At 43.4% G+C, this 27,844-nt stretch overlaps 1 protein-coding gene across 6 annotated transcripts in view; it reads right to left on the bottom strand.

Annotated features, from left to right (window-relative positions):
- RPS6KA1 (ribosomal protein S6 kinase A1) overlaps nucleotides 1–27,844 on the bottom strand; it is a 149,190-nt gene that overhangs the window by 88,163 nt on the left and 33,183 nt on the right. For 3 of the 6 annotated variants that reach the window (XM_033955228.1, XM_033955230.1, XM_033955229.1), the window contains one exon: nucleotides 25,422–25,499. The exons of 2 other annotated variants lie outside the window; for them this stretch is intronic. In XM_033955228.1, the coding sequence (XP_033811119.1) occupies nucleotides 25,422–25,499 (78 nt within the window). Of the gene's footprint in view, nucleotides 1–25,421; nucleotides 25,500–26,425; nucleotides 26,538–27,844 lie in introns of those variants that run through there. One more of the 6 variants, XM_033955232.1, reaches the window with a different exon arrangement.

Here is a 27,844-nt window from a genome sequence, read left to right as displayed (position 1 = left end):
TCAGTTTGATTTAATCTCTCTGTGGTTTTCTCTCACACAGATACAGTCCTGCAAGTGTCAAACACTGCAGAGGCCCCTGAACCAAACCTCCATTTTGCTCCTCTTAACCATAGTGATATTTTCTCGTGTTTGCCCTTTTACACCCTTGTTTCATGCCGGTTGGGAAGGTGGTGTACTCTCTCTCAGCGACAGAACGTTTCCTGCTTAAGTCTTTGTTACAAGGAGCACAGCAAAATTAGGAAACCTATCCATTCTAAATCCACCTCTACTCTGGTTATGTATGCACTTTTCCTCCAGGAACGCGACCAAACTTTTTTTTTTTAAAAAACCACCCATCTTGCCCCCATGTAATATCTGCATTTGACCCCTTGGCTATAGGATAAGCTGCATTATAGAAAAGAATTAGTGTTATATTTACGGGGTCCTTTTATTAAGGTGCGCTAATCGATTTACCGCACGGCTAAATTCTAATATAATGGACTCCTTAGCATTTAGCGCGCCTTAATACATGGACCCCTAAGTTATTTGAACGTTCTGATTTGGGCTCATTAAGTTTCAAGTTTATTAAAAAAAATTTTAAACCCCTTAATCAAATTGCTAAGCGGTGTACAGTATCAATAAAAGAAAACATTTTTAAAAGAGACAAAACATGTTAGAGTTAAAATATTAAACAAGACAGTGTTATTTTAGTGGACATTAACAGAGAACAAGTATACTAACTGCACACAATTGGGAAAAAGGGAATGAACTACAATGTTTAAATAAAGCACACTTAAGGATAAGAACAATAATAATAATAATAATAATAACTAGATAGGGAGAGGAAATGTAGTTGATTTAGATGCTTTATAAGTATTATGTCTTCCTTTTTAGTATGTATCACATCTCTCTCATTTGAATTTCAGTGCTGTTAATCAAGTATATTTTTGAAACTTCATGGCAGTCCCATTAACGTTTAGGAGAACCAGAGTCTCGTCTCGATGGGCGGCTGTAACGCGGGGATGGAGGGCCCGCCTCGCCTCCCATGGAGACAAGCGCTCCACGCGAGTGGGCGGATGTAGGAGAGCAGGAGGCAGCTTAGCGGTAGGTGAGTTTTCCCGCTGCGGGGCTGCCTCCTGATAGGCGAGGCGAGTGGCTAACGGCTGGGCGGAGACTATAAAGCCGGGACCTCGAAGGACTCGGCGTCTTCCTGGGTCCTCCGAGGCGGCTGTTCCTGTGAGCAGCGATCGATGGCGGGTTCGGACGGCAGAGCAGGCGGAGATCTCCTGACTCGCCGGCGACTCCCTCAGCGAGGATGAGCAGGTGGGAGTCGGGCGCAGTGAGGAGATAGGGAGACCGACACGCCATTCCAAAATGGCAGCTCTACCGTCATATGCCGACTCAGTGTTGGATGCCTACCAATGTTTCGGAGGGTGGTCATGGCTCAATTACGACAAGGCCTTCCGTGATAAGATGGAGGAGAACTGGTTCGTGTCCTGGGGCATGCAGGATGTTAACTTGTGGTTGACCCACATGGCTTGCCGGCCTGGTCCCGGTGCTCAGGGTCCCAGTCGGTCCCCCGTGGGAGGGGGTAGTGGACGGTCCTTTCGGCCCGCAGTTGGGGGGTTTGCAGGTAGGGGTTCGGGAGTGTGTTGGCGGTTCAACCAGGCGACTTGTGCCTTCACCGATTGTAGATTCCGGCATGCCTGTTCACTCTGTGGTCAATTGCATTCCGCCCTCAAATGCCCCAAAAAGGGGGGTGGAGCTCCATCTGGACCCAGTAAGGTGTAGGGAGGAGGGCATGCTGCTCACGCCAGTGCATGTGGCAGCTCTTCACCCTTGGTTACAGCGCTATGGGGATCGCACGGCTGCTGTACTGCTTGAACGGGGGTTTAGGGAGGGTTTTCCTATTCCTTTTCAGGGCGAATTGCGAGAATGTAGGGTGCAAAATGCGTCTTCTGTGTGCCACTTAAAGGCGGTCGTGCAGGCAAAATTGGATGGGGAAATCGTATTGGGGAGAATTGCAGGGCCATTTCGGGTTCGCCCCTTTACTCCTATGATTATCTCACTCTTAGCCGTGATTCCCAAGAAGGAGCCAGGGAAGTTTCGGCTAATTCACAATTTGTCTCGCCCGGTAGGGGCAGCGGTTAATGAGGACATCCCAGCGGATCTTTGCTCAGTGCGGTACGCTTTTTTTGATAGTGCAGTGAGACTGGTGTTGCGAGCAGGTAGGGGGCATTGTTGGCGAAGGTGGACATAGAGGCGGCTTTTCGCCTTCTGCCGGTACATCCTGATTCGTACCCTTTGTTGGGCTTCCGCTTTGAGGGGTATTACTATTTTGATCGGTGTTTGCCTATGGGTTGCTCCAATTCGTGTGTCTACTTTGAGCGTTTCAGTTCATTTCTCCATTGGGTTACGGTTTCGCGGTCCCACTTAGACTCAGTAGTACACTATTTCGAAGATTTCCTTTTCGTGGGCTCTCAGGCCTCCGATGATTGTGCTCATTTGAAACGTGTTTTTGAGCACATGGCTGCGGAGTTCGGTGTTCCCCTGGCAGTGGACAAATAAGAGGGGCCAGTGCAAGTACTTACATTCTTGGGCATTGAAATTGATACGGTGGAAATGGTTACTCGGCTTCCCGTGGGAAAAATCGGTCAGATGCTACATTTGATTCAGCAAGTTCTCCGATCACGGAAGGTGACCCTGAAGACTTTGCAGTCTCTGTTGGGGGTCCCTCAATTTTGCTTGTCGGGTGCTTCCCATGGTAGAGCTTTTATGTGACGATTGGCGGTCGCTACTGCGGGCATTCGTGATAAACGGCATTTTGTCAGGCTGTCTGCAGGTATGTGGGATACCTTTTTGCGTGGGTTCAACGGCACTCTTCGGATTCAGGCCCTTGAGGTGGCTAATTTTGACTTTGAGTTGTTTTCCGACGCTGCGGGAGGTCTTGGATTTGGACTTTATTGTCAGGGAGAGTGGTGTGCGGCGCGTTGGCCAGAGAGCTGGAGTGTTCGGGGTGTTACACGTAACATTACACTTTTGGAATTGTTTCCATTGGTGGTTGCGTGCGAACTTTGGCCTGCGCGGTTACGAGACAGGCGGATCGTTTTTTGGTGTGATAACCAAGGTGTGGTGGAGGTGGTGAACAAGCAGAGTGCGCGTTGTTTAGGAGGTTAATGCGCTGGTTCGCGAATTGGTGTTCCGTTGCTTGCAGTTAAATCTCTATATTCGTGCGCGTCATGTCCCAGGGACGCAGAACTTGATAGCTGATGCATTGTCTCGCTTTCGTTTTCCACAGTTTCGGCGTCTTGCACCGGAAGCTCGACTAGAAGGTTCACTGATGCCCGAATGTTTATGGGACCTGGTCAAGACACCTACCCAACTAGTCAAGATCTCAGGAAATCCACAATGAATATGCATGGGATAAATATGCATACATTGGTAGTGCATGCAAATGTGTCACATGAATATTTATTGTGGATATCCTGAAAACCTGACTGGCTGAGTGCAGTGCCGTAGTAAGGAGGGTGTGGTCTGCCCCGGGCGCAGCAGCACGCCTCCACCTCTCTTCCCCCCACCTCCTTTTGCCTTCAGCCGTACCTTCTTGGCACTCTATGACATCACTTCTGGAACCCGCGCCTTAGGAAGTGATGTCAAAAGGGGGTACAGGGAAAGAGAAGAGAGGTGCAGTGGGGAATGGACGCCCCTTACCTTTACTATGCCACTGCAGGGGACAGCCCTAAGACTATAATGTGCCTAACAGCCTTGGGTGAATTCCTTCATAAAGGCAGATAAATCCAAAAAATAAAATCAGTCAGTCAGTCAGTCAATAAATAGTCTGGGTGCTTCTGAAAGGGCTGATGGTAAAGAAAATAAATATGCAAAGATGAAGCTGCCTGAAGAGGAAACTGGAGAGTGATCACCGATGCTCGACTTTCCTCGGAGACGGAGTGTGATGGGGGAACACTTTTTAAAAATATTAACTGGAAGTTAGATTGAAACCACTGCAGCTGATTTGGCATCTTTCACTTAATACTAAATTTATTAACAATCATTTTTTTTTTTTTTTTTAAAAAGCAAGAGAAGCCATATGACTGTTTGCCAACACTTCGAAAGACCGCATATGTTCCCCTGTGGCACATTCTTGTCAGCTCTTTCAAGTGCTTTGCAGAAATGAATCTCATAGGTTCCCAGATCTCTAGGCGCATAGCAAAGAAATCTACGGAAAACGACTGGAATGTCATGTTAACACGAGTGGCTTTAATGAAGAGCCTGCATTTCAGATCGGGCCGTCTCTTTCATTCTGTGTTCCTATGCCCGCAAAGGAGGAGAATCTGAACAAGCCCAATAATGTAAAATTGTTTTTCCAACCAAAGCCAGAGAAACATACGTATATAAACTTACAGATAGAGAAGGGACAGATTCTGCTCTTTGGTCAGCTGCAAGTGATAAGCTCAGGAATGATTGTTTTACTCAAGCTTTTTCTGAATTTGTCCTTTCTGCCTGCTACTGAAAACATTTGCAGAAGCTACATGCATGCATTTCCCCTGTTTTAAAGACGTAAAATTAAAACCAAAGGAAATAAGGTAGGTTCTCACATTCTATAGCATTTACTATGGTGAAAATATGGAATGATCTCCCCTCAGATATTAGAATTCTTTCTTCGTTGACATGCTTTAGAAAAACTCTGAAAACGTATCTGTTTAAGAAATTCTTAGCTGACAATTGAAAGATGATTTACACTTACCCCTCCCTATTTGCAGTTTCGTTGTTCGCGGTTTCGATTATTCGTGTTTTTTTCCCCAGGCCCCCCGGAGAGATGCTCGTTGACAGCCTGGGACTTGGATCGGGGCAAGGAGGGAAGCAGAGGGGAGGGGGGCCATCTGAAGCAAGAGGGGAGGGGGGCCATCTGAAGCAAGAGGGGAGGGGGGCCATCGGAAGCAAGAGGGGAGGGGGGCTATCGGAAGCAAGAGGGGAGGGGGGCCATCGGAAGCAAGAGGGGAGGGGAGCCATCTGAAGCAAGAGGGGAGGGGGGCCATCGGAAGCAGAGGGGAGGGGGGCCATCGGAGGCAGGAGGCGAGCAGCTGCCCCAGGAGCACGAACCTTACCTGGTGGTCTAGCGGTGACGCAGGGTAGGAGCGATCTTCCTACACTCCTGCCCCGTGCAGAGCCGTGCTGTGAGTTCCTGTGGTCTCACGAGGCTACAACAGGGAGTTCATGTTGTAGTCTTGTGAGACCAAGGGAACTCGCATAAGAACATAAAGAGTTGCCGCTGCTGGGTCAGACCGGTGGGTCCATCCTGCCCAGCGGGGCAGGAGTGCAGTAAGATCGCTCCTGCCCCGGGTCACTGCTAGACCACCAGGTAAGTCCGGGGGTTGGTCAGAGCCGGCCCAAAAGTTATTCGTGAATTTTCCCTATTCGTGGGCCGGCTCTGTCCCCTAACCCCCGGGAATAGGGAGGGAGAAGTTATCTATTTAAGAAATTTTTAGTTGATAACTGAATGTTGGCATTAGTTGAATTTCTCCTGCCCTTTTACTGGTTTTTAATGTTTCCTTGAGTTAACTTTTGTTAACCGGTTCGAGTCCCTCGGGGGAATGACCCGTATATAAGACTAAGGATTGGATTGGACCTTTTTTACTGGACTAACTCAATGCATTTTATGATAAGCTTTCAAAGGTAACCCTTCTTCAGATCAGAAATAATCAAATGTTGACAAATATCAGAATATATAAGGAAAACATGAAAGCATTTCGGGGATAGGAAGAGGGAGGGGGTGGGTGGGCAGGTGACAAAGATTACAAAGCAGTTTTAAATGTCTTTATAGTGGGAAAGAAGCCCAGATCTCGGTTAAGTTAGTTTTTAAATTTTATATTCTCGAGCTGCTCGTTGCTTTCGGTTGGACTGCAATCTAATGTTTTAAACTAAGCTGTTTTTATTTTTTGTTAAGGATTTTGATGTGTAAATCTTGGTTAAAACAAGAAAGCTAACAATCTGAAAGTAAAACCACTAGGTTAAAAACCAAACATAGCATACTATGTATGTCACTGAGGGAGTAATATGAAATTGTATGTATGCTTTTAAACAGGCACTTAGTATAGTTTAAGATCTTGTTTATGGGCTACTATAACACTTGGGACATCTTACTAGTCAAAACATCCAAGTGGGCATTTCCAAAACTGACCTTCCAGATATCTTTCTGGTTGCTTTGTCTCCAGTGCATCTAAATCTTAAGGGGGGGTGTTAGAGGTGCATTTTGGGCGGGCTTAGGACTTGGGATGTTCGAACTTTTAACAAAACGCCCGGGGGCATCAAGATGTTTGGAGCTAGACCTGTTTTAAAACCGAATAAGGGTCAAAAGGTTGCCCAAACTGACCACTGGAGAGATTAAGGCATGACCCCCCTTTACTCCCTCAGTGGACACTGACCCCACCCCCACCACCCAAAGATGTAAAAAAATTAAAATAAAATAAAACTCACCCCCAAAACAGTACATTCCAGCCTGTTTTACAGCTTCAGATGGTTTCACAGACGGCTGAGCTGAGCAGAGCAGGGGGTCACTCTAGGGCAGGGGTCTCAAAGTCTCTCCTTGGGGGCCGCAATCCAGTCGGGTTTTCAGGATTTCCACAATGAATATACATGAGATCTATGTGCATGCACTGCTTAAAATGCATACTCATTGGGGAAATCCTGAAAACCCGACTGGATTGCGGCCCTCAAGGAGGGACTTTGACACCTCTGCTCTAGGGGGTACTGCAGTGCATGTCACATTTAAAAGTCCCAGGTACACAGGTCACTATATTGTATAGTGAGCTCTCCAAATCCATCCAAAATCTACTATACCTACATAAAGATGACACCTGCAGGCATAAGGGCTATTGTTGTGGTGTACAGGTAGGTATTAAGTTTTGGGTAGGTTTTGGAGAGCACATTATAACATCATGTTCCTGGGACTTTTAAATGTGACATTCACTGCAGTACACCCTGAAGTGCTCCGCTGCCCAAATATCTATGTGGCCCAGTTTGCTAAAAATGCTGACTGCTTGGAGGTCCCAATAGCTTGCATTTGTGAGGTTTTTGGGGTTTTTTTATTTGGACATTTTTGTATTTGAAAATGGCTAAAAAATATATACTAAGGGCCAAAATGTCTAGATAGGTCACAAAGATGCACATCTTGTTTTGAAAATGGACATTTTCTCTACTGGATTTCTGGACGTCTTTTCCAAAATGTCCAAACTCAGACTTAGAAGTCCTATTGAAAATGCCCCTCTATGTATCAGGAGCTCTAGATTTATACACAGGCGTTTAATGTTTGTAAAAAAAAAAAAAAAAAAACAAAAACAACATGACATACTGCTTTAACTTTGTAAAAGCAAAATTATTTACAATTTAAAATGAAACAATACAAAAAATTTAAAGGTAACAATAGACCTAATTCAATCATACACGACATACACATTCAAGGTCATAATGTAAGCCATAAGATGGCTGTTCTCAGGAGCAGAAATTCAGCCTTGGTTAACTTCCATTTAAGCTGATACTGTGGCTCTTGTTTTTGAAGGTTCTTACGTACAAACTGCCAACTTTTTTTGAAGGGTTTGGATTTTTTTTTTTTTTTTACTACTGGGACAAGAATCTATAGATTTTGTCACCTACTCTCACATAATTATTTTACAGAATCATTTCAAATGAATCTTTTACCTGGAAGCAGAACATCTAAACTACAAAGCCAGCTGAAGACAACATAGGTTCCTTGCAGCGGTCCTTATAAAACAAATCCACAACTGATTCATTATTCATTAAAGTCAGCCTTTTTTACCAGTTCAGATTCCTCAAATAGGTCTTTTAATGGTTCACAGAACTTCTCAATAAATCAAGGTTCGTCCTTGTACAGAGGTCAATAAAAGCTCTGGCAGGAGCAAAGCCAGGCTCTTATTCAGCGCATTAAAAGAAACCTACTTGATTACATTAGCTGACAAATAAGAGAACAGAGTTTAAACAAAGAATGTCTTTGCTAGCCGAAAAAGAACATAAAGCATAAGTCAAACATGAAGGACGGACTTGGGATGCATAACTTTCTTTTGTTGTTGGCTAATATGATTGGAAAGATATCCACACTAACACTTATGGTGTTAATTTCTTCTCTCAGTTTTAAAGTTGTAAACCACTGCGATCTACTTTCAAGCCTAATGGTAGACAGCACCCCCCCCCCCCCCCCGATATTCGCAGGGCGTTCCAGGAACCCCCGCGAATATCGAAAAACAGTGAATACGGTTTTTCACTTGGGAAGGCAGGAGAGGGTAGCTGGAGCCCTGGCGAGTGAAGGAAATCACTCGCGGTATGCTCTGAGAATACCGCGAGTGATTACTTATGAGGAATTTAGGAAACGTCTACAAACACCCCTGTTCCTAAAGCATCTAGACAACTGATCTACTCATTTCTCTCCCCTCAATAGCGATTAACTTGTCCTATTGATCACTTTCTCCTCAACAATGGATTTCCTGTCCTATTAATTCTCTTTCTACCACCCCTCTTAAAGTCAATCAATTTGTACCTTTGCTTAATCTTTTGTAAACCGCATAGAACTTCACGGTACTGCGGTATATAAGCTGTTATTATTATTATTATTATTGAAACCGCAAATTCATGGGGGAACACTGTAGTAAAATTCTTTAAAAACGTAGCCTTTGGCATGCATATAAACACAGTCATCTTGTACACCATGTCCAGTTGTTGAATTACACTTCCCCCTCCCCATTTGCGGGTTCCCTACTCGTGATTTCACACAATCGCGATTATTTTTTATTGAGGGGGGAGGAGGGACCCCCCCCCCAATATTTTTGTCTTCCCCCCGGCATCCTGGCCTTACCTGGTGGTCTAGCTGGTTTTCGAGAGACTACGGGAATTCCCCACAGCCATTTCTTAATGGCTATCTGCACGGGGCAGGAGCTTAGGAAGATCGCTCCTGCCCCCAAAACCAGCTAGATCACCAGGTAAGGCCGGGATGCCAGGGGAAGGCGGAAGGGAGGTGAGGGTGGGTCAGAGCCAGATATTCGTGGTTTTTCACCATTCGCGGTCCGGCTCTACCCCTATCCCCCGCGAATAACGAGGGAGAAGTGTATCTTCAGAGCAACATACAGATAAGAAACAAAACACACACACTAAAACAAGTTATGAATAACTGATTTTTAAAAATGTGTAGGCACCTCAAACAAGTGAAATACGATTCAATCACTGCTTGAACTTCAAAGTCAGCACTTAAATTAGTCAAGGATTTATAGCACCACTATTTGGACAATGGATGGCCCTGAATTTCTGTGCAGAGCTTTCGGCCCTGGAGCTGCTTTCTGGATAGCAGGTGGCACTGAACATCTGTACGGAGCTGTCTGGATAAGGGCAACAGATAGTCCACTACTCAGCAAAAACACAGTGTTTTGAGGGTCAACACACTAGAGTTGTTGAACCTTCAACCTGTCTCTTGGTCTATGTCCCAAACGTGGCAAGAAACAGGTGACAGCTTGACATCTAATTGTAAACGCAGACAAATCCACAGCTATGTGGCTATCACGCAGCCATTCCACCCTACGCATACTTCCAGAACCCATCCAACTTAAGCCCGAAATCATGATATTGGGAGTTCGCTGCAACTCTGAGCTAAGCTTCAGACCTCAAATAAGCCACGTAGTAAAAATGCGCTTCTACCACCTAAAACTACTGCTGACTGCAGATGATCTAGCAAAACTAACTCATGCTTTCATTACAAGTCGGCTAGATTACTGTAACACATTATTTTTAGAGTCAAGCAAAGCCAACCTCTCCCACCTACAGCTAATGCAAAACACTGTGGCCAGGCTTCTAACAGGCGCCCACAGTACTGACCACATTACGCCAGTACTATTCGAATTACACTAGCTGCTGATAACCAAACGAATTGAATTTAAGCTGCTTTGTCTAATCTTCAAAGCCTGGCATCTTCATCTTCCAGAGTATCTATACAAGGAACTGGCCAGATATCAACCTAATGTCAACATGACCGATTTGAAATCCCAGGCCTGAGTGATATAAAACTACAATAAACTAGGAGAGCCTTTTCGTATGCGAGTCCTAATCTATGAACTCCATACTTCAAGGATTCATTGAAGAAATCTCATACCTTTCCTTCCGGAAACAATTGAAACCAACTCTGTTGCACCAACACTATGGAACCTATGCGATTACTCGCCATAGTCTGTGTATGTCTGCATAATCTTACTTTGCCTTTTTGCATGCTTATAGTATTCACAGTACATTTCTTTCTTCTCTTCATACTTCTCTCGCATATATTTAAATATTTCTTACATAGATGCTATAATTAGAATGTGAACCCACTGGGACAGAAGAGGGAAAATTTTCTAATGATTGAAAATATAACTCTCATTTCTAATGTTTTAGTATTGTAAACCGCTTAATACTCATGTACAATCGGTATATCAAATATAATAAATCCAATCCAATCTCCAGTGTGTTGATCATTTTATTGTCACATACAAGTGAGGGAACTATGTAGCTTAGGAGGGAGGTGAAGAGATCTTAACTGGTAAGTTTAATGCTGTCAGCAGTACAGTATTCCCCCGATATTCACGGGGGTTCCGTTCCATGAATCGTGAAAAACCACGAATATGGTTTTTCAATGGGGGAGACTGGAGAGGGCAGCTGGAGCGTCAGCGAGTGCAGGAAATTACTTGCGGTACGCTCCGACCGTCTCTTCCTGCACCAAGTCGGGCCTTATCCAATCAGGAGCTGCGTGTCAAAGCAGCTCCTGATTGGATAAGGCCCGAATTAGTGCAGAAAGAGGCGGTCGGAGTATACAGCGAGTGAATTCCTGCACTCGCCGATGCTCCGGCTGCTCTTTCCTGCCTCTCCCGCTGCCCTCTCCTTGTTGGCGCTTCGCGGTCGGAAAATACTGTGAATGACCAGGACCGCGAACCGCCGACCACGAACAACCGGGGGAACACTGTACACCACATATCATCATCATCATGTTTGGTGCCTATATGGTTGGAACGGTGGCAACATCACAACCAGCATTTAAACGTGGGTGACCTGGGCCTAAACAGAGTGGTGGGTGGGGATCTGGTCACCTTTTTGGGCCAACTGGATGGACTGTGAGGGTCTTTTTCTGCTTCATTTATTGTGTTACTGTTAAAATGCTACCCTAGCTTTATCCAGAGAGTTACCCTGACAGCAGGTTGTATACTGCCACTTCCCAGATTACTTCCTGTTCCATCCTGGCACCATCTGGGCATGCCAAGGCAGCATGTAAGGATAATGAGTGGCACTATGCAGACCTTGTTGCTGACTATCCACCCAGGCAGCATCACCTACAACACTTATCTGATTAGAGAAAACTAACCTTATATAGTAGAACGCCGATTATCCAAACACTGAGATGTCCAATTATCTGGATTGCTTCAGGAGTCTCACTTTATATTCAAGTTCCTCCCGAAGTACCATTCCTATCACACTCCCTCCCACTAGTGTTCCTTCTCTGCTTGACGCCACTGCCATCAGCCCAGCCCCTCCCCCAAACCTGGAGACTTTCCCCCATCGTCAACACGCCGCCCCCCCCCTAACAGAAGAAGAGAGCGTTCCCCCACTCTCCCTGGACACCATGAACCCCTCCTCCTGAACCCAGAGAAAGGACACCAGGCTTATCTTGTTTCCCTGGTGATCTAGCGACACATTGGAGCAGGAGCGATTCCCACTCGCTCCTGCCCATACTCTTTATCAGCAATGAAAATAGCTGCAGAGACTTCCAGTGGAAGTCTCATGAAGCTATGAGTAGCCTCACGAATGAGACTGCTGCTGGAAGTCTCGGCAGATATTTTCATCGCTGATAAAGAGTATGGGCAGGAGCGAGTGGGGAAACGCTCCTGCCTCAGCATTATACCCCTCAGGGACTGTAGTTACCCACCTTTGGTCTTTTATCTACCACCATTTTCTTTCTGTATTTACATAGCTTTATTCTGTAATTGAGGATCCTGTTTTTCCCCCCACTTTTATTTATAAACACAAAAAACTGCATGTCAGCAAAATTCCAGACATCAACGGATAGTCCCCTCAACATCCCCTCCCCACACCAAAGAACAGCCAGGTCCAGCGAGGTCAGTCGTATACAAACACCAATCAATTCCAAAAGCCATAATGTTAACCTGCACGCGTGGTCTTAGTCATGCCTCTAGTTCTCCAGGTGCTAACCCCCTTTTACCGACACACAGGTCAAAGCTGTTGACAGAGTAAGCAATTTAAAATTGAAAAGAACTATATCAACAAGATAGGACAGAACAATCATTCCTGCCATAAAAAGATAACAGAACATGTTATTATAAAATTGTTGAGGAGGGGCAAGTGGCAAGATTACCAAACCAGTGTTTCTTGGCTACGTACTATGATCCTGCTGAAAGAATCACATCTTAACCCTTTCAGGACCATAAGGATCGTAGGCCAATTTTTGTGGTTTTGACGACATTTTTATGGTAAAAAGGGCTTGCAGATGCCAAAAAATTGATTTTTTTTTGTGAAATATCATTATTTTTATTTTAAAAAAATCACACTTCTGGCTTATGGACAGTGTGGCAAGTGAATCTTCTCGTCCATCTGGCAACGACGCTAATGAATGAATGTCGGAACCAGTTTGTTTACATAAAGGCAGTATCCTATGGAATCCGTACATATCAAATTTAGAACTGTAGACTATCCCAATCAAAATTTATAGGATTTTAAAGTTATGGGACAAATATGTCCCTTGGTCCTGAAAGGGTTAACTGCTGATTTAAAAGAAGGATTATAGTTTATTAAAAAGGTAATGATAGTTCACCACGAATCATCACTGGTAAAGAGTTCCAGAGTGCGGGGGCTATAAAAATAAAAAATAAAAAAGATACCATGTCCGCAAATGCTACATTCAAAGACAAACTAGGAAGAAGATTAAATCACGAGGCGTTCATTTTTTTTTCTTTTTTTTTTAACCAAGCAGATAATGGTCTGCATTAAGAAAACTATCCTCACTACAGAGCATTTAATCAATTGTATATACTATAGCAGGATTTGCTTGTCCACGCCTACCCTAGCTGAAGTTAATTTTCCTGTGCCTTTTCTGACTTCATGTGCAAATTTTCCTTAAGGTAAAGGGAACAGGACTCAATATATACTGCCTTTCTGTGGTTATAATCAAAGTGGTTTACATTAGAGAATGACCACAATATTGGAAAAAAAAAACCTCTCCGAATTAATGTACTTCGCTTATCAAAATCCAGAAACTTATTCAACTATTTAAATCAGAAAGTTTTTCTTTAACCCTCTGAAGAGGCCTCAGTTGTACCTCCTTCACCACTCAAGATATACTTTATGGCGGGAACTTATGTGTATAGGTTCGTCATTGGCCTTACATTTATTCCTACATCTGTTTTCATTCTTCTTAAGGCATAAGATAAAGTTAAGTTTAAGCTCATTTATAAGTACACTCCAAATACAGAGACGTTAACTAACGTGATGTAGGCTATTTTGTGAATGACAGAAAATGAAACACAAAAATGGCTCTGAATTATTCTGTTACCCCTACTGGATAATCCCCGTCTGCCAATTGCATAATATCAAAGTTAGCTGCATTATGCTTATTGAAGGTAAGTGACCTGCTCTCAGGAGCTGGATGCATCCAGTCAAAAGCATAGCCTACATGAAACGGATATCTGCATTAACCAAGCACAACAAAATAATAAAAGCTGCAAGGTTTTCCTTTGTGCTCTTTGGTTAAAATCACTTTCTACAAAGCAAATCACTCGTACTCCCATTTGTAGAGAGACAGCGTGCCAATTAGCACAGCCGGCTTCAGCAGACTCAGATGGATTTCAGGAATCAACAATTGTGACTAAATGAATCAGAATTTGATTCCTACAGCACTGAATAATAGATGTTTGGGATTTAACAGAACAGCAGCAGCATATGAAGGGGGAAAACAGGACAGAAAAGAAAAAAAAAAAAAAAAGACACGACAACAGGTAGTAAGGAAGTGACAGTGAAAAGTAACAAGACCTAAATTATGCATACCCTAGAGCAGTGGTTCCCAACCCTGTCCTGGAGGAACACCAGGCCAATTGGGTTTTCAGGCTAGCCCTAATGAATATGCATGAAGCAAATTTGCATGCCTATCACTTCCATCATATGCAAATCTCTCTCATGCATATTCATTAGGGCTAGCCTGAAAACCCGATTGGCCTGGTGTTCCTCCAGGACAGGGTTGGGAATCACTGCCCTAGAGCAACGTCTCGCAAACTGTGTGCCTCCTGAGATTTCAGGTGTACCGCGACACACTGGCAAGGAGAGTCATCCACACCGGCTGACTGCTCACAGGACGTGCCTATTGCAGTGAGAGGCACATCCTGTAGGCAGTCAGCCGGCACGGATAATTCTCCTCCTTTCCGGCATCTCTTCTCGCGCCTCCCCTCCTCCTGGATCCCTCCACTGAAGCGGGATGGGGCCAGATGGGCCTCTGCGCATGCGCAGACATCGACGCGATGACGTCACGCACTTACGGGTGCCTTCTGGCCAGGGCACTTGGTTTAGTGTGCCGCCGGCTGGAAATTTTGCGAGATACTGCCCTAGAGGAAAGAAAGGACAGGGGAGATATGATAAGACATTTAACTACTTGAGAGGTATTAATATAGAAACACATCTTTGAGAAGGGGAAATGATAATACTAGAGGATATGAATAGAGGTGGCAAAATGATAGACTTATGCCTAATGCCAGGAATTATTTTTTTTTTTCACAGCGAAGTCGTTTGATGCTCAAAAATGGTGACAGAATTCATAATGATGTGGAATGAACACAGAGTAGCTTTACATAAGAACATAAGAAATGCCTCCGCTGGGTCAGACCTGAGGTCCATCTCGCCCAGCAGTCCGCTCACGCAGCGGCCCATCACAGGTCCAGGACCTGTGCAGTAATCTTTTATCTATACCCCTCTATCCCCTTTTCCAGCAGGAAATTGTCCAATCCTTTCTTAAACCCCAGTACCGTTCGCTGCCCTATAACGTCCTCTGGAAGCGCATTCCAGATGTCCACCACACGTTGGGTAAAGAAGAACTTCCTAGCATTCGTTTTGAATCTGTCCCCTTTCAACTTTTCCGAATGCCCTCTTGTTTTTTTATGTTCTGAAAGTTTGAAGAATCTGTCCCTCTCTACTCTCTCTAAAAAAAAATAAAAATAAATAAGATGGTATAAAAAAACAAAACTGCATGTTGATGTGTCAAGTGGTCCTTAGTTGGCTGTGAAGAACCGAGGCCAGCGTCGAGTAGACTTCTATGGTCTGTGTCACGAAGGTAAAAATACTTGGAGTCATACCGGACCATAACCTTTCATTTCACCAGCAAATCAGCAAATGTTTCTACAAGTTAAAACTCATTCGTTCTCTTCCTTTTCTACTAGACACCCCCTCCCCAAACATTAAGAACATAAGAAGTTGCCCCCGCTGAGTCAGACTAGAGGTCCATCTTGCTCAGTGGTCCGCTCCCGCGGCGGCCCATCAGGCCTAGTGCCTGAACAGTGATCCCTGATTAATTTTATAACTTACCTCTAATCCCATCCCTATAATCTACCTCTACTCTTATCTGTACCCCTCAATCCCTTTGTCTTCGAAGTACCTATCCAAAGCTTCTTTGAACCCCTGTAGCGTGCTCCTGTTTATCACATCCTCCGGTAGCGCATTCCATGTATCCACCACCCTCTGTGTGAAAAAGAACTTCCTAGCGTTTGTTCTAAACTTCTCCCCTTTCAATTTCTCTGAGTGCCCCCTTGTACTTGTTGATCCCCTTAATTTGAAAAACTCTGTCCCTGTTTATTTTTTCTATGCCCTTCATGATCTTGAAGGTTTCTATCATGTCTCCTCTAAGTCTCATCCACTCTCTCATTTCCAATATTGATTACTGCAATACCCTTTACCAGGGTATAAATCAAAAAGAGAGATACGTGGATTACAAATCTTGCAAAACACCGCCGTCAAACTCATCGTCCGCGCAATAAAATTCTACCATGTCACTTCTCTTCTACATGATGCCCACTTCCCATCCCTCATCGCATCACTTTCAAAATCTTACTTCTCACTTATAAAACCAAACTACACCATATCCCTGCATTCATAGATAAAACATTTGATTCCCTATGCTTCTACCCGTACACTATGTTCCAATGATCAATATCTGCAGGTTGTTCCTTCTATTCGCAAAATTTTCTATGATATCACTAGAAAGTCCATCTTCTCAGTTATAGTTTCTGTATTTCAAGTTTCTTTATTTTGATATACCGTCTATCAAAACAAGTGTCTAAATGCTGTACACTATAAAAAGATTACAAAGAAAACAGTTAAAATAAATAAATAAATGAAAGCAATATTTTATCAAATATTAAAAATCCTAGACAAATTTAAGTTAACATACATGAAACAGAAGGAAAGTAGGGGAGGGAAAGGTTGTTTAAAATACATCGAAGTAAAATTAATTTAAAAAAAGGAAACGATAAATGGGGAGTGGCAAAAACATTAGGATGGGAATCACTTCAAAAGAAGGATTAGAAGTTTCAAAGCTTCACAAGAATCAAGGGATTAAAAGGCAGTAGCTGATACTAAAGAGTAAAGGCATCTTTAAAGTGGAAAGTTTTAAGTTTGGCTTTAAATTTTTCAAGCGAGTTCTCTTATCGAACATCTAATGGGAAGGCATTGATATGTTAAGAGTGATTCAGTGATTTCTTGAAGAGAATCGTTTTTATTTCTTTTCTGAAGATCTTGTATTCGGGGTTTGTTATCAGTAGGTTGGAGATTTGGTTATCTAGTTTTGCTGCTTGTGATGCCAGTAGTCCTTCATACAATTTTTTCCGTTTGACTTCTTTGATTGGAGGGTGTGTGAAAGGGGTGTGTGTTTTTCTATGTCTGGGTGATGTAGTTTGGTAGAGGCTGTCTCCATTTAACGATTTAAATAGCATGCAGTAGAATTTAAATAGTATTCTTTCTTGAATTGGTAGCCAGTGTTGGAGACAGGCATAGTGAGGGAAATGGAGCTTGAAAGCAAACAGAACCACCAACCCTATGCCCAACATTTCTCCATCACCCCTCTCCAGCACCATGCCGCCATCTCTCCCTCCAATTCTCTCCACTGCTGCTCGCAGCTTTGTGAAGAAACACATATGGCTGCCTAGAAGGAAGGGGGAGGAAGCTGCCAGGAAACAGGTACACACCGTGGGAGCCCTGCAAGAGGTACTTCCATCCCCATGGGATCCCCGCAGACCCAGGGTGACCCCGAGGGATCCCCACTGATTCTGTGGGATTTCTGTCGGCCCCGTTCCCGAGGCAACTCTCTAACGTGAACACAAGTAGATAGTTTAAGACAAGGGCACATTTTCTACGGTATTAAAGGCGTGTATGTACGAATGTGCCATCCAACTCCTGTGCTTCTTCCACTGAATACTGTAAAGAAACTGAACTCTTGTTTGCTCCCTACACCGGGATGTTCACTGAAGCAGTTCTCTCTGGATTTCAACAATGAATCTGAACCTACTTATAGCCTGAAGCTTAGCTCCAGGCATTCCTTGGAAGCCATTTTCTATAGCAATCAGCATTCAGCAGGTGTCAACATTCTTTTTATAATGGTTGCACCATTTCCTTTCAGTCCTCTTCAGCAGCTCTATGTAAAATCATAAGCAATCAGCTTCGCTGTTCTGCACACCTGGTGATGTGCATTACTAAACCTGCTAACTAATTAAGCAACATGTACTAAACAAGAAAAAGCCTTTAGTAGCTAGCCATTAAAACGAAAATCATATTTTAATAGAATGTCCGTTTTGGCAAGATTGGTTTCTATAGCACCTGTAATCTTGTCCTCACTGCCGACAGCGACCTGGCAATTACTAGAGCCAAACAATGCCAGCTAGGGTTCTGATCCACTCTGGTACTCCTCCCCCCCCCCTTTTCTTAGGGTTTAAAACATTAGTGCATTTGGCCTTGTTTTATACTAGGAAGAAATAATGGCTTTATTTTTTAAAAAAAGAAGTAAATAAGCAAAAAAAACAAACAAACATTAAGTAGATGCCAGCACTTTGTCCACTCATGGGATAGTTTTAGTCCAGGATAGGAGATTACAGAATAGATGTTTCACAGCAAGCACAGGGAAAAAAAAAAACCAACTAAGGGACAGCTTTCCATTCCTTATTTAACCTCTTAAAGAATTTAGAAGGAAAAAAAAAATCTAAGCAGTTTACAATCTAAGTGGTATAAATACCGAGAAACGTCTTTGTACTGTCCAAATGTACTCCACTGTGAATGTTTGCTTGTAGACCAGTGGTCTCAAACTCAAACCCTTTGCGGGGCCACATTTTGGATTTGTAGGTACTTGGAGGGCCGCAGAAAAAATAGTTAATGCCTTATTAAAGAAATGACAATTTTGCATGAGGTAAAACTCTTTATAGTTTATAAAACTTTCCTCTAACAGTTAAAAGGAAATATATATAAACTATAAAGAGTTTTACCTTATGCAAAATTGTCATTTCTTTAATATGACATTAACTATTTTTTCTGCGGCCCTCCAAGTACCCTATTTTTTCTGCAGCCCTCACATTTAAAGTTTAATATCTTTTCTTTCTCAAAACTGACACATTTCAATCACTATATTGAAAATAAAATCATTTTCCCTACCTTTGTCGTCTGGTGACTTTATTTTTCTGTGCTTTCTATGTTGTGACGTCAGAGAGGCTTCCGATGCAGGAGTGGATAGCGCGAGGAGCCGCCAAACCCGCGGCTGCTCCAAAAGGAAGGGAAGGGGGAAGAGAAATGCTGTTTTGATCGCGTCCAGACCGCGGGCCACAAAATAGCACCTGGAGAGCCGCATGCCGGCCTGCATGTTTGAGACCGCTGTTGTAGACCGTTCTGAGCTACTGGGAGGACGGGATAAAAATCTAAATAAATAACGATGCGACACAGGCAAACTGGGACATCTCATCCACTAAAAACTTTATAAAGGGTTAGGGTTACCAGATTTTCCATATGGTAAAAGAGGATGCATGGCCCTGCCCCTGCCCCGTCCCCGGGTCCGCCTTGCTCCTGAGTTACATACAAATTCAACTTAAGAATGGTATAAAAAAAACCGGAACCATTCTTACCCGGGAACTGCTTGCACTCTAAGTTTACATGCTGATGAGAGGATGAGAGTTATCCACTGAAATAGGGAAGGTGGAGTGAGATAGGTGGGTTTATGGGGAAGATAAGAAACTGTTTTGGCAATGTTTCAGACAGCGGTGAGATATCCAGGCAGCGATGTCAGACAAGCAGGCGGAGGATTTGGGACTGGACTCCTAGCGAAATATCTGGGAGAAAGGGAGAGAGACCTGGAAGTCATCATCATAACAATACTGAAAGCCATGGGGGAAGCCAATTTTATAACTGGGTTCCTTAATTAGAATACAGAAGGAACCCTTTCTATAAAAAAATATACGGGGCAACCAGTGCTGTGAGGCACTTCTCAACATCGGGGCAGGCAGTCCCGCAGCTTACTGCTCCAGCCAGTTGAGAGGGTCCTTCTGGGACCTTTAAATCAACACCCAGCCGCGGAGAGAACCTGCCGCCAGTGCTGTGAAACACTTCTCAACATCGGGGCAGGCAGTCCCGCAGCTTACTGCTCCAGCCAGCTGAGAGGGTCCTTCTGGGATCTTTAAATCAACACCCAGCCGCAGAGCGCGGCCCACAGTCATGAGCCAAAGGGGCGTGGCCAAAGGGGCTTGCCCCTTTTGAGCCCCTTCGGAGCCCAAGAGGAGCAGGGAGTATCGAAATTTATCAATATGGGCAAGAGGAAAGCCAAAGTAATACCACCAACTTTGATGACTGGTCCGATGGATCGCCACCTTATGGCTCCTGCGTTGTCTCAAGTGAAAGAGCAGGTAAACTTGGATACTCTTAATGCTTCTCTGTCCTCTGGGGAACTTACACCACCTCCTCAACCACCATATTCTCCAGGGTTAGAAGAGTCCCACCCAGCGTTGGAGGAAACATCTTCTTCCCCACAAACATCTTTACCTCCTGGACTAGAGATCTCAGCACAATCCTTGGAGGGACCTAAAGAGCTGACCCCAGTGCAGATGGTCATAGGGCAAGGCTCTGAAGTTCTCCCTAAAGATAAAGAGATCACTCTAAACATTGTATGGCTAAGTATTAACAGAATAGAGTCATCATTACAAAAAACTGTTTTGAAATTATGTCAGTTTTCCTTAGATGTAGCAGTGAAAATTAATGAACATGATGTTAAACAGGGTGAAACAGCAAAAAAGTTAAAAAAAATAGATCAAGTTGTTAATACTTTACAAGTTACTGCTGTTTCCAATATTAAAGATGGTTTGTTGACTCATGCTAAGTTAGAAAAGCTAGAGAATTCTATAAGGGCTAAAAACCTCTGTTTATTAAATTTTCCTGTAACACATTATTTGACTTCTTTAGAACTCTGGAAAATGTACTTGAGGGATATATTACAATATACTAAAGTGGATACTCTTGAATTAGATAACCTCTATTACATTCCAAGAGTGTCTAAAGAAATACTTGAAGAGGATGAAATGGATAAACTTGTTTCACCTGACAGTTTGAATGTATCACAGTTCCTTGAATCCTCTAGGGACATAATTGATAAACGAGCAACTTTAATAGTGGTCTTCAAAACAGAGTTGGAAAAACAGGCTATTCTGAAATTATATTTCTTGAAAAAACAAGACATGTTTTGTGGCCAACGTGTGACAATTTTTCCAGATGTCTCTAAGCATACACAGTTTAAAAGGAAGCAATTCCTCCAGCTAAAACCTAAGCTGGTGGCAACTGGAGCTACCTTCTTTCTGAAATTCCCATGCAAGTGCTTAGTCTCGTATGGAAGTAGAGAGTTGCAAGGGAACGGGGACGACGGGAATCCCGCGGGTTCCCCCTTCAGGTCACGGGGATCCCGTGGGGACAACCACTAGAGTCACAGGGATCCTGTGGGAACGCCCCTCGTGCTCTCGGGGAACCGTGGGGTTCAATGCCTTTCCTACCTGCCCTGCTGCGAGGCCTCGTCTTCCATTTTCTGCCTGCCCTGCTGCAGCACACATAGCCAATTGGAAGTTTCCCCCGATGTCAGCGCTGACGTCGGAGGGAGGGCTTAAGCAGAGCCCTCCCTTCCTCCAACATCAGCGCTGACATCGGGAAGACTTCCGGTCGGCTGTGTGCGGCAGGGCAGGTAGGGAGAAGGCAGTGGCGTACCAAAGCGGGGGGCGGTCCGCCCCGGGTGCAGCCATGGGGGGGAGGGGAGTGTGCATAGCCGGTCAGGTCCCCTTACCTTTGTGGCGCTTCCCCCGATCGACCGACAACAGGCCCGGCTGGCAAACCTCCCTGCCCTGTAGCCGCGAATCTAAATTACCTTCTTACAACAGCTTCAATACTCCAGCTGCTGTAAGAAGGTAATTTAGATCCGCGGCTAAAGGGCAGGGAGGTTTGTCCAACCGGGCCTGTTCGGTTGTTGGTTGGGTGGGGAAGCGCCACAAAGGTAAGGGGCAGGGAGGGAGAAAGGGAGGAAAGGTGGAGTGGAGAAGAAAAGACACTTAAGGGAAATGGGTAAAACTGAGGGGGGAGAAGGACACTGAAAACACTGGGGAAGACAAAAGGGTGGAGAAGGATGCTGAAAGGACATGGGGAGGACGGGAGGGGGGGAGAAGGACGCTGAAAGGACATGGGGAAGACAGAGGGGGGGAGAAGGACGCTGAAAGGACATGGGGAAGACAAAGGGGTGGAGAAGGACGCTGAAAGGACATGGGGAATACAAAGGGGTGGAGAAGGACACTGAAAGCACATGTAGAAGACAGAGGGGGGAGAAGGACGCTGAAAGGAAATGGGGGAAGATGGGGGGAGAAGGACGCTGAAAGGAAATGGGGAAGAGAGAGTGGGGAGAAGATGCTGGCAGGGAAGAAGACAGAGATGCCAGACTATGGAGGGAGCGGAGGGAAGAAGATGGGTGCCAGACCAATTTGGAAGGGGGGAGAAAGGGAGAGGCACAGTAACAGAGCAAATGGAAGACGCAGAGAGAAGAGAGACAGTGGATGGAAGGAATTGAATGAGAACATGGGGAAAGCAGAAACCAGGCAACAAAGGTAGGAAAAAAATTATATTTCTTTTTTTTGCTTTAGGATAAAGTAGTATATTAGTTGTGTTGATAAAAATTTATAAACATTAGAGGCTCTGGTAGAAACCCATTTAAAAATAAGCAAAAAGACTTTATTAATTTGGAAATATTAATTGGGAAGAATACATACTTTGTAAATGGGTTTCTACCAGAGCCTTTAATTCAGTAGCATAATTAACTGAAATAACTATTTCTGAAGTTTATAGGGACGGGTGGGGACGGGTGGAAGACCTCATGGGGATGGGTGGGATTTCTGTCCCCACGCAACTCTCTATATGGAAGTGATAAGTACATTTTATTTGAACCAGTCCAGTTAGAAGACTTTATTAAAGGAAAACCTTTGCTGAAAGTTTAATTTCTGGACAATCTGGGCATAACCACCTATAGTTATGCTGACGACATCACCATCCTCATCCCATACGATCATTCCAAACCTACCATGACAGACAAACTTCACCAAACACTTGAAACAGTCACAACCTGGATGAAAAATCACAAACTTAAACTCAACCAAGACAAAACCAAATTCATCCTTCTCGAAAATGACAAGATCCAAACCACAACCAACTTAGAGATAAACGCAATCAAATACCCCATCCAAACCACCATAAAACTACTTGGCATGACCATAGACAGATGCTGCACTATGCAACCGCAAATAAATAAAACAATTCAGAAATCATTCGCAATCATGAGAAACCTGAGACAAGTCCGAAAATTCTTTGAAAGAACACAATTTCAACTTATAGTACAATCTCTAATACTGGGTATATTGGACTACTGCAACATCCTCTTCCTTCCTTGCCCTGCAACTACGATTAGACAACTCCAAACAATCCAAAATACAGCTTTGAGACTCATCTACTAATTGAAAAAACATGACCACATTACGGATGCCTTCATCAACTCACATTGGCTTCCAATCCAAGAAAGAATCCAATTCAAATTCTACTGCATATTATTTAAAACCCTACACGGAGACAGCCCATCATACTTGAACAATTGCCTCATCCAAGCACCCACTACCAGACACAGAAAAACGCACTCCCCATTCATACCCTCCCCAATCAAGGAAGTAAAAAGAACAAGACTACACGACGGCCTACTAGCCACTCAAGCCGCAAGACTGGACAACCAAATCTCCAACCTTCTGATGACCACCCCAGACTATAGGACATTCAGAAAGGAAATAAAGACCACACTTTTCAAGAAATTCCTGAAGCAGCAATAACATCACGACCTCTTAGTAACACTAAAACTGACGCTCGATCTACCCATTACTGCACTAATAATAACAAAAGAACATCCACTTTGACCACCTATCAACTCTACTACAAACCACCTCACCCTCAACAACCCGCTAAATGTCTATAAGATCTACAACCTACCTCTCTAGCTAATCATTGTAACTCTGTTTTTAAATTAACCTTTTGTAATCCGCCTTGAACCGCAAGGTAATGGCGGAATAGAAATCCCTAATGTAATGTAATGTAATGTAATTAATAACTTTATATATATTGGAGGAGGGCGTATGATTTATATAGATTGGCCAATTACTGCCTGCGATGTTAAAAGATTGATGGATTTAAGTTTCTAATTGATACTGGTGACCATTATAATGTGGACTATATCATTGTTGATTAATTTCCTTTATATGTTAAGTTGTATTTTATATACAGAATTTAGTGGATATTTGTGAATATTTGTTATTGTAATGAATAATCAAATAAAGAATTAAAGAACAAAAAAAAAAGAAATATACGGTAAGTATGTGCTTTCCTTTTCAAGGTATTGGCATAACCCCTTAAATGAGTGTAAACGTTAGGTGCCATACAGAGCTGTAAGCTAGTACCTGAATGCCAAAAGATAAATTATAGAATACAGTACTCCCCCGCGAACTTGCAGTTCAGAGTTTGCGGCCCCAGTAGTTCGCAGGTTTTTTCCGTCCACCGTTTGCAGTGTCTGCCTCTTGTTCAGGCTGATTGGTGATAGGTCCTCTAGTAGTGTCACTCGCTGTAAATACAGTACTCCCCCCCCCCAAACTCACCTCTTCTGCGACCCGGCTGTGCATATCTTCTGCCCCCCCCCCCCCGATCTGCTTTGCCTGACCCGCATCAGCACTCGCAGCAGCCCCTGCCGCCGCCCCCGGTACCGCATCCAATAATCACGGTTTTTCAAAGTTCGCGGGTGCTCCTGGAACACAACCCCTGCGAACTTTGGGGTATACTGTACTATAAGTTGCACATATATGCCCCTAACTTTATACCCCTCCTAAGCTCTGTCCATTTGTTTGCTCCTCTTGCAAATACATGCTATGTAAATTAAGCATATATTTACAAATAGTACGTAGGAAGAATTCCATCAGTTACACAGGTATGAGCACATACAAATGCTTATTATGTGCATTATTCTACGTGAATGTGTGAAAATGGCATATAACGGCTGGCACCTATGTTAAAAAAAAATTATTCCCATATGGGCACTTGCACCAAGAAACAACTGACCCTTCACAAAAATATTATACAAAATATAATTTACATCTGTGCTTGCACAGTGCTGATGTAAAAAAACAAACAAACCTCCAAACACACTTGAACCTTGGTGAGTTACATCAAACCCTTGTGGGAAAGGCTAATTTTAGCATCCTTTATTTTGGAGAAATTTACTTAGCATTTCTATAGCACTGGTAGATGTATGCAGCACTGTACATTAAAACATTCAAGAGACAGTCCCTGCTCAGTAGAGCTTACAATCTAATCAAACAGACAAAATAGTACAAGTAGTGAGTTTCTCAGGCAAGAGTGTGTGTTGGGAGGGGGGAGGGGTTAGGAGTGAAAAACAGCAGAATGTGAGTCTGCTGCACAGAATCTGTTTGCCAGCTATGAAAAAATGATGAAAAGAGGAAAGTGTCTTTCTGCCTCAGGAGGATTACACATATTTTCTCCTATAACATGCACGTATTAGTCAATTTTTACTTCTGCTTGCTTATATGCTAAGTCAGCTGTTCCATTCACTAAATGAAGCGACACAACAGACGTGCTGAAAACTGCATGCAGCCACAACCAGACACCAAAGGAGAAAAAAAAGAAATTTAGATGTTGAAAGCTGTACTCGCAAATCAAAGGTATGTAACAGAACCCAAAGATTCTTGTACACCCTGGAAGTTATACCCACTACGAAAGGCACCAAATATAAGTAAACTCAAAGTTGAGCCTACATGCAAGTGACATACCTGAATCCTATCACCTGTACAATCAGCTTTCCGTTCCTGTCTGACTTGGATTCCTCTTGTGTTGTTATAATACATTATCTGTAACACAATTCATTACCACTGAAAGAACTGCGAGCTTAGGCATGATTACATTAGAAAATTTACTTAAAACTGATGTCAATGTTATTACACACATGCAAACAAAAAAAATAAATAAATAGTGAAAGGAACCCCCGCGAATTTCGGCAGGAGAGGGAAGCTGGAGTGCCGGTGGGTGAAAAAAATCATCACTCATGGTCTGCTCCGACCGCCTCGCCTCTTCCTGTAGTAAAGTCCACCAATCAGGATCTGCTTTGACATGCATCTCCTTATTGGTGTAGCCTGACTTTACTACAGGAAGAGGCGAGGCGGTCGGAGCAGACTGCAAATGAGCGAGTCTGCGATTTGTTTAACTGCAAATTGGTGGGGGGGGGGTGGGGAACACTGTACATATTTCTAAACACCACACAAAGCATGATATTAAAAATCATACAAATGCTTTTGTTTTTACTACTGAGTTGTTGGGTAAGCAGAGTGCAACATGCCATTTGAAATAGCAGTGGCAGATTATACAAAACTTCCACACCAATTCAAATGTACGTGATCAGAAATGTACCCACACACACTAAAGTACACACTTTGTTCCTTAAAATGTCTTTTTTTTAAACCTATGGTACTTTGTGTGTCTAAGTGCAATGAAAATGAGCCTTTATAGCAAAAAAGTAGGATATGACAATACAGAAGGGAACTTCTGCTACATAATCAACTATTATAGAACCAATTATGAAAGAGGAAATAAACAGGAAAACTTTTTAAAATGAAAATACGTATTGTTTTTTTAAACCTACTTAAGTATGACTTAATAGGCAGAATTTGAAAGCACTGAACGATAACAAGCAGCAGGAATCAGCATGTTAGCCCTTCAACACCAAGGATTATGGACTACGAGGCGTATTCAGAAAAACGGGGCATTATTTGGTACTTACAAGGAAGAGACAAAGAGAAAATCAGAATTCCCTTCTCTGCCGTTCCTCTCATCCTTCGCACAGAGCAGGTGTATGTCCCATTTCTAAGCCTGCATGAGACTGATCCCAGAACATAGCACTTATGGATGGCACCAACAGGATCTAAACAAGTTTCCCAAGTCTTTATCCAACAAAATGCTTCACTTTACCAGCAGGATGCTCGGCCTGCACAGACTTGTGATGACAGGCCTAATGGGCGGCATTTCTCAGCATTGGGAAACAGAAGAAGTGGAGCACAGCTTTCAGTAACTCCTTGCCAGGTACACCAAAGACGGAGCTGGAGAACGTGCATTTTGGCTCGGTCTACAAAAGTCTTAATCTATATTAAATCTTTAACAAAAAAAAAAAATCAGATCACCCAATAAAGAAGAGGAAGGTATTAAAGATAGGATTATTTTACTTGCAGTTTATGGCAGGTATTTGATGCATAAAAAGCTTAAGTGGCGTTTTTAGGCTTGCCAAATTCCAGTTCTGAGGCATCATCTGAACATGGATGATGACAAAGTAAAAACTGAAGTTTATTTCTTCATACCAATTAAAAAAAAAAAAATAGAAGAGGAATGCAATATTGGGACAGGCAGCAGTCCACATGCTTTTCATTGTAGCTCCGTCAGCAGGCTCTTATGCCACTCACTGGTTAGAACAGAAAACTGTATATATTACAGAAGACTATCCATACAGTTTCTCTCTTCACAGCCTCCTCCATTACCCCATTGCTTGTTGGTTGAATGTGTTATAAGAACAGGGTATCAGAAATACTATTTCCACTATAAGCTGAGGTTTCCTAATTATGTTACAAAAATTAAGATAATTACACCATAAAAAAAGTGTAAAAGCCTGCAGAAATGTTCTTTATTCAACAAAAATATTAAGTCCCAATTTTGCAGGCTTCTACACTTTTTTTTGGTGTAATTGGCTTTTGGGGTATTTGTAGTTCCCTTTCATTATGTTGATAAAAATTACGAGAGACCTTTCCTCCAGTAACCTGCTAGCTAGAACAACAAATTCTACCTTGTGAGGGCCACTGAACACACAGGGCCAGATTCTGCAACTGGTACCTAAAAACAATCTGGACATTGGTACGACGAGTGAGGTGATTAAATTTGTGGACGATACAAAGTTATACAGAGTAGTGAAGACACAGGGGGATTGCGAAGATCTGCAACGTGACATAATCAAGCTTGCGAAATGGGCATCGACATGGCAGATGAGGTTCAACGTGGATAAGTGCAAAGTGATGCATGTTGGGAACAAAAATCTCATGCACGAATACAGGATGTCCGGGGCAGTACTTGGAGAGACCTCCCAGGAAAGAGACTCAGGTGTTCTGATCGACAAGCCCATGAAGCCGTCAGCGCAATGCACAGCGGCGGTGTAAAG

This window comes from Geotrypetes seraphini, chromosome 8, assembly GCF_902459505.1.
Source record: "Geotrypetes seraphini chromosome 8, aGeoSer1.1, whole genome shotgun sequence".
Classification (NCBI taxonomy): domain Eukaryota; kingdom Metazoa; phylum Chordata; class Amphibia; order Gymnophiona; family Dermophiidae; genus Geotrypetes; species Geotrypetes seraphini.
The sequence above is the reverse complement of the archived record's forward strand: the minus strand, read 5'-3'. Positions and strand labels throughout refer to the sequence as shown.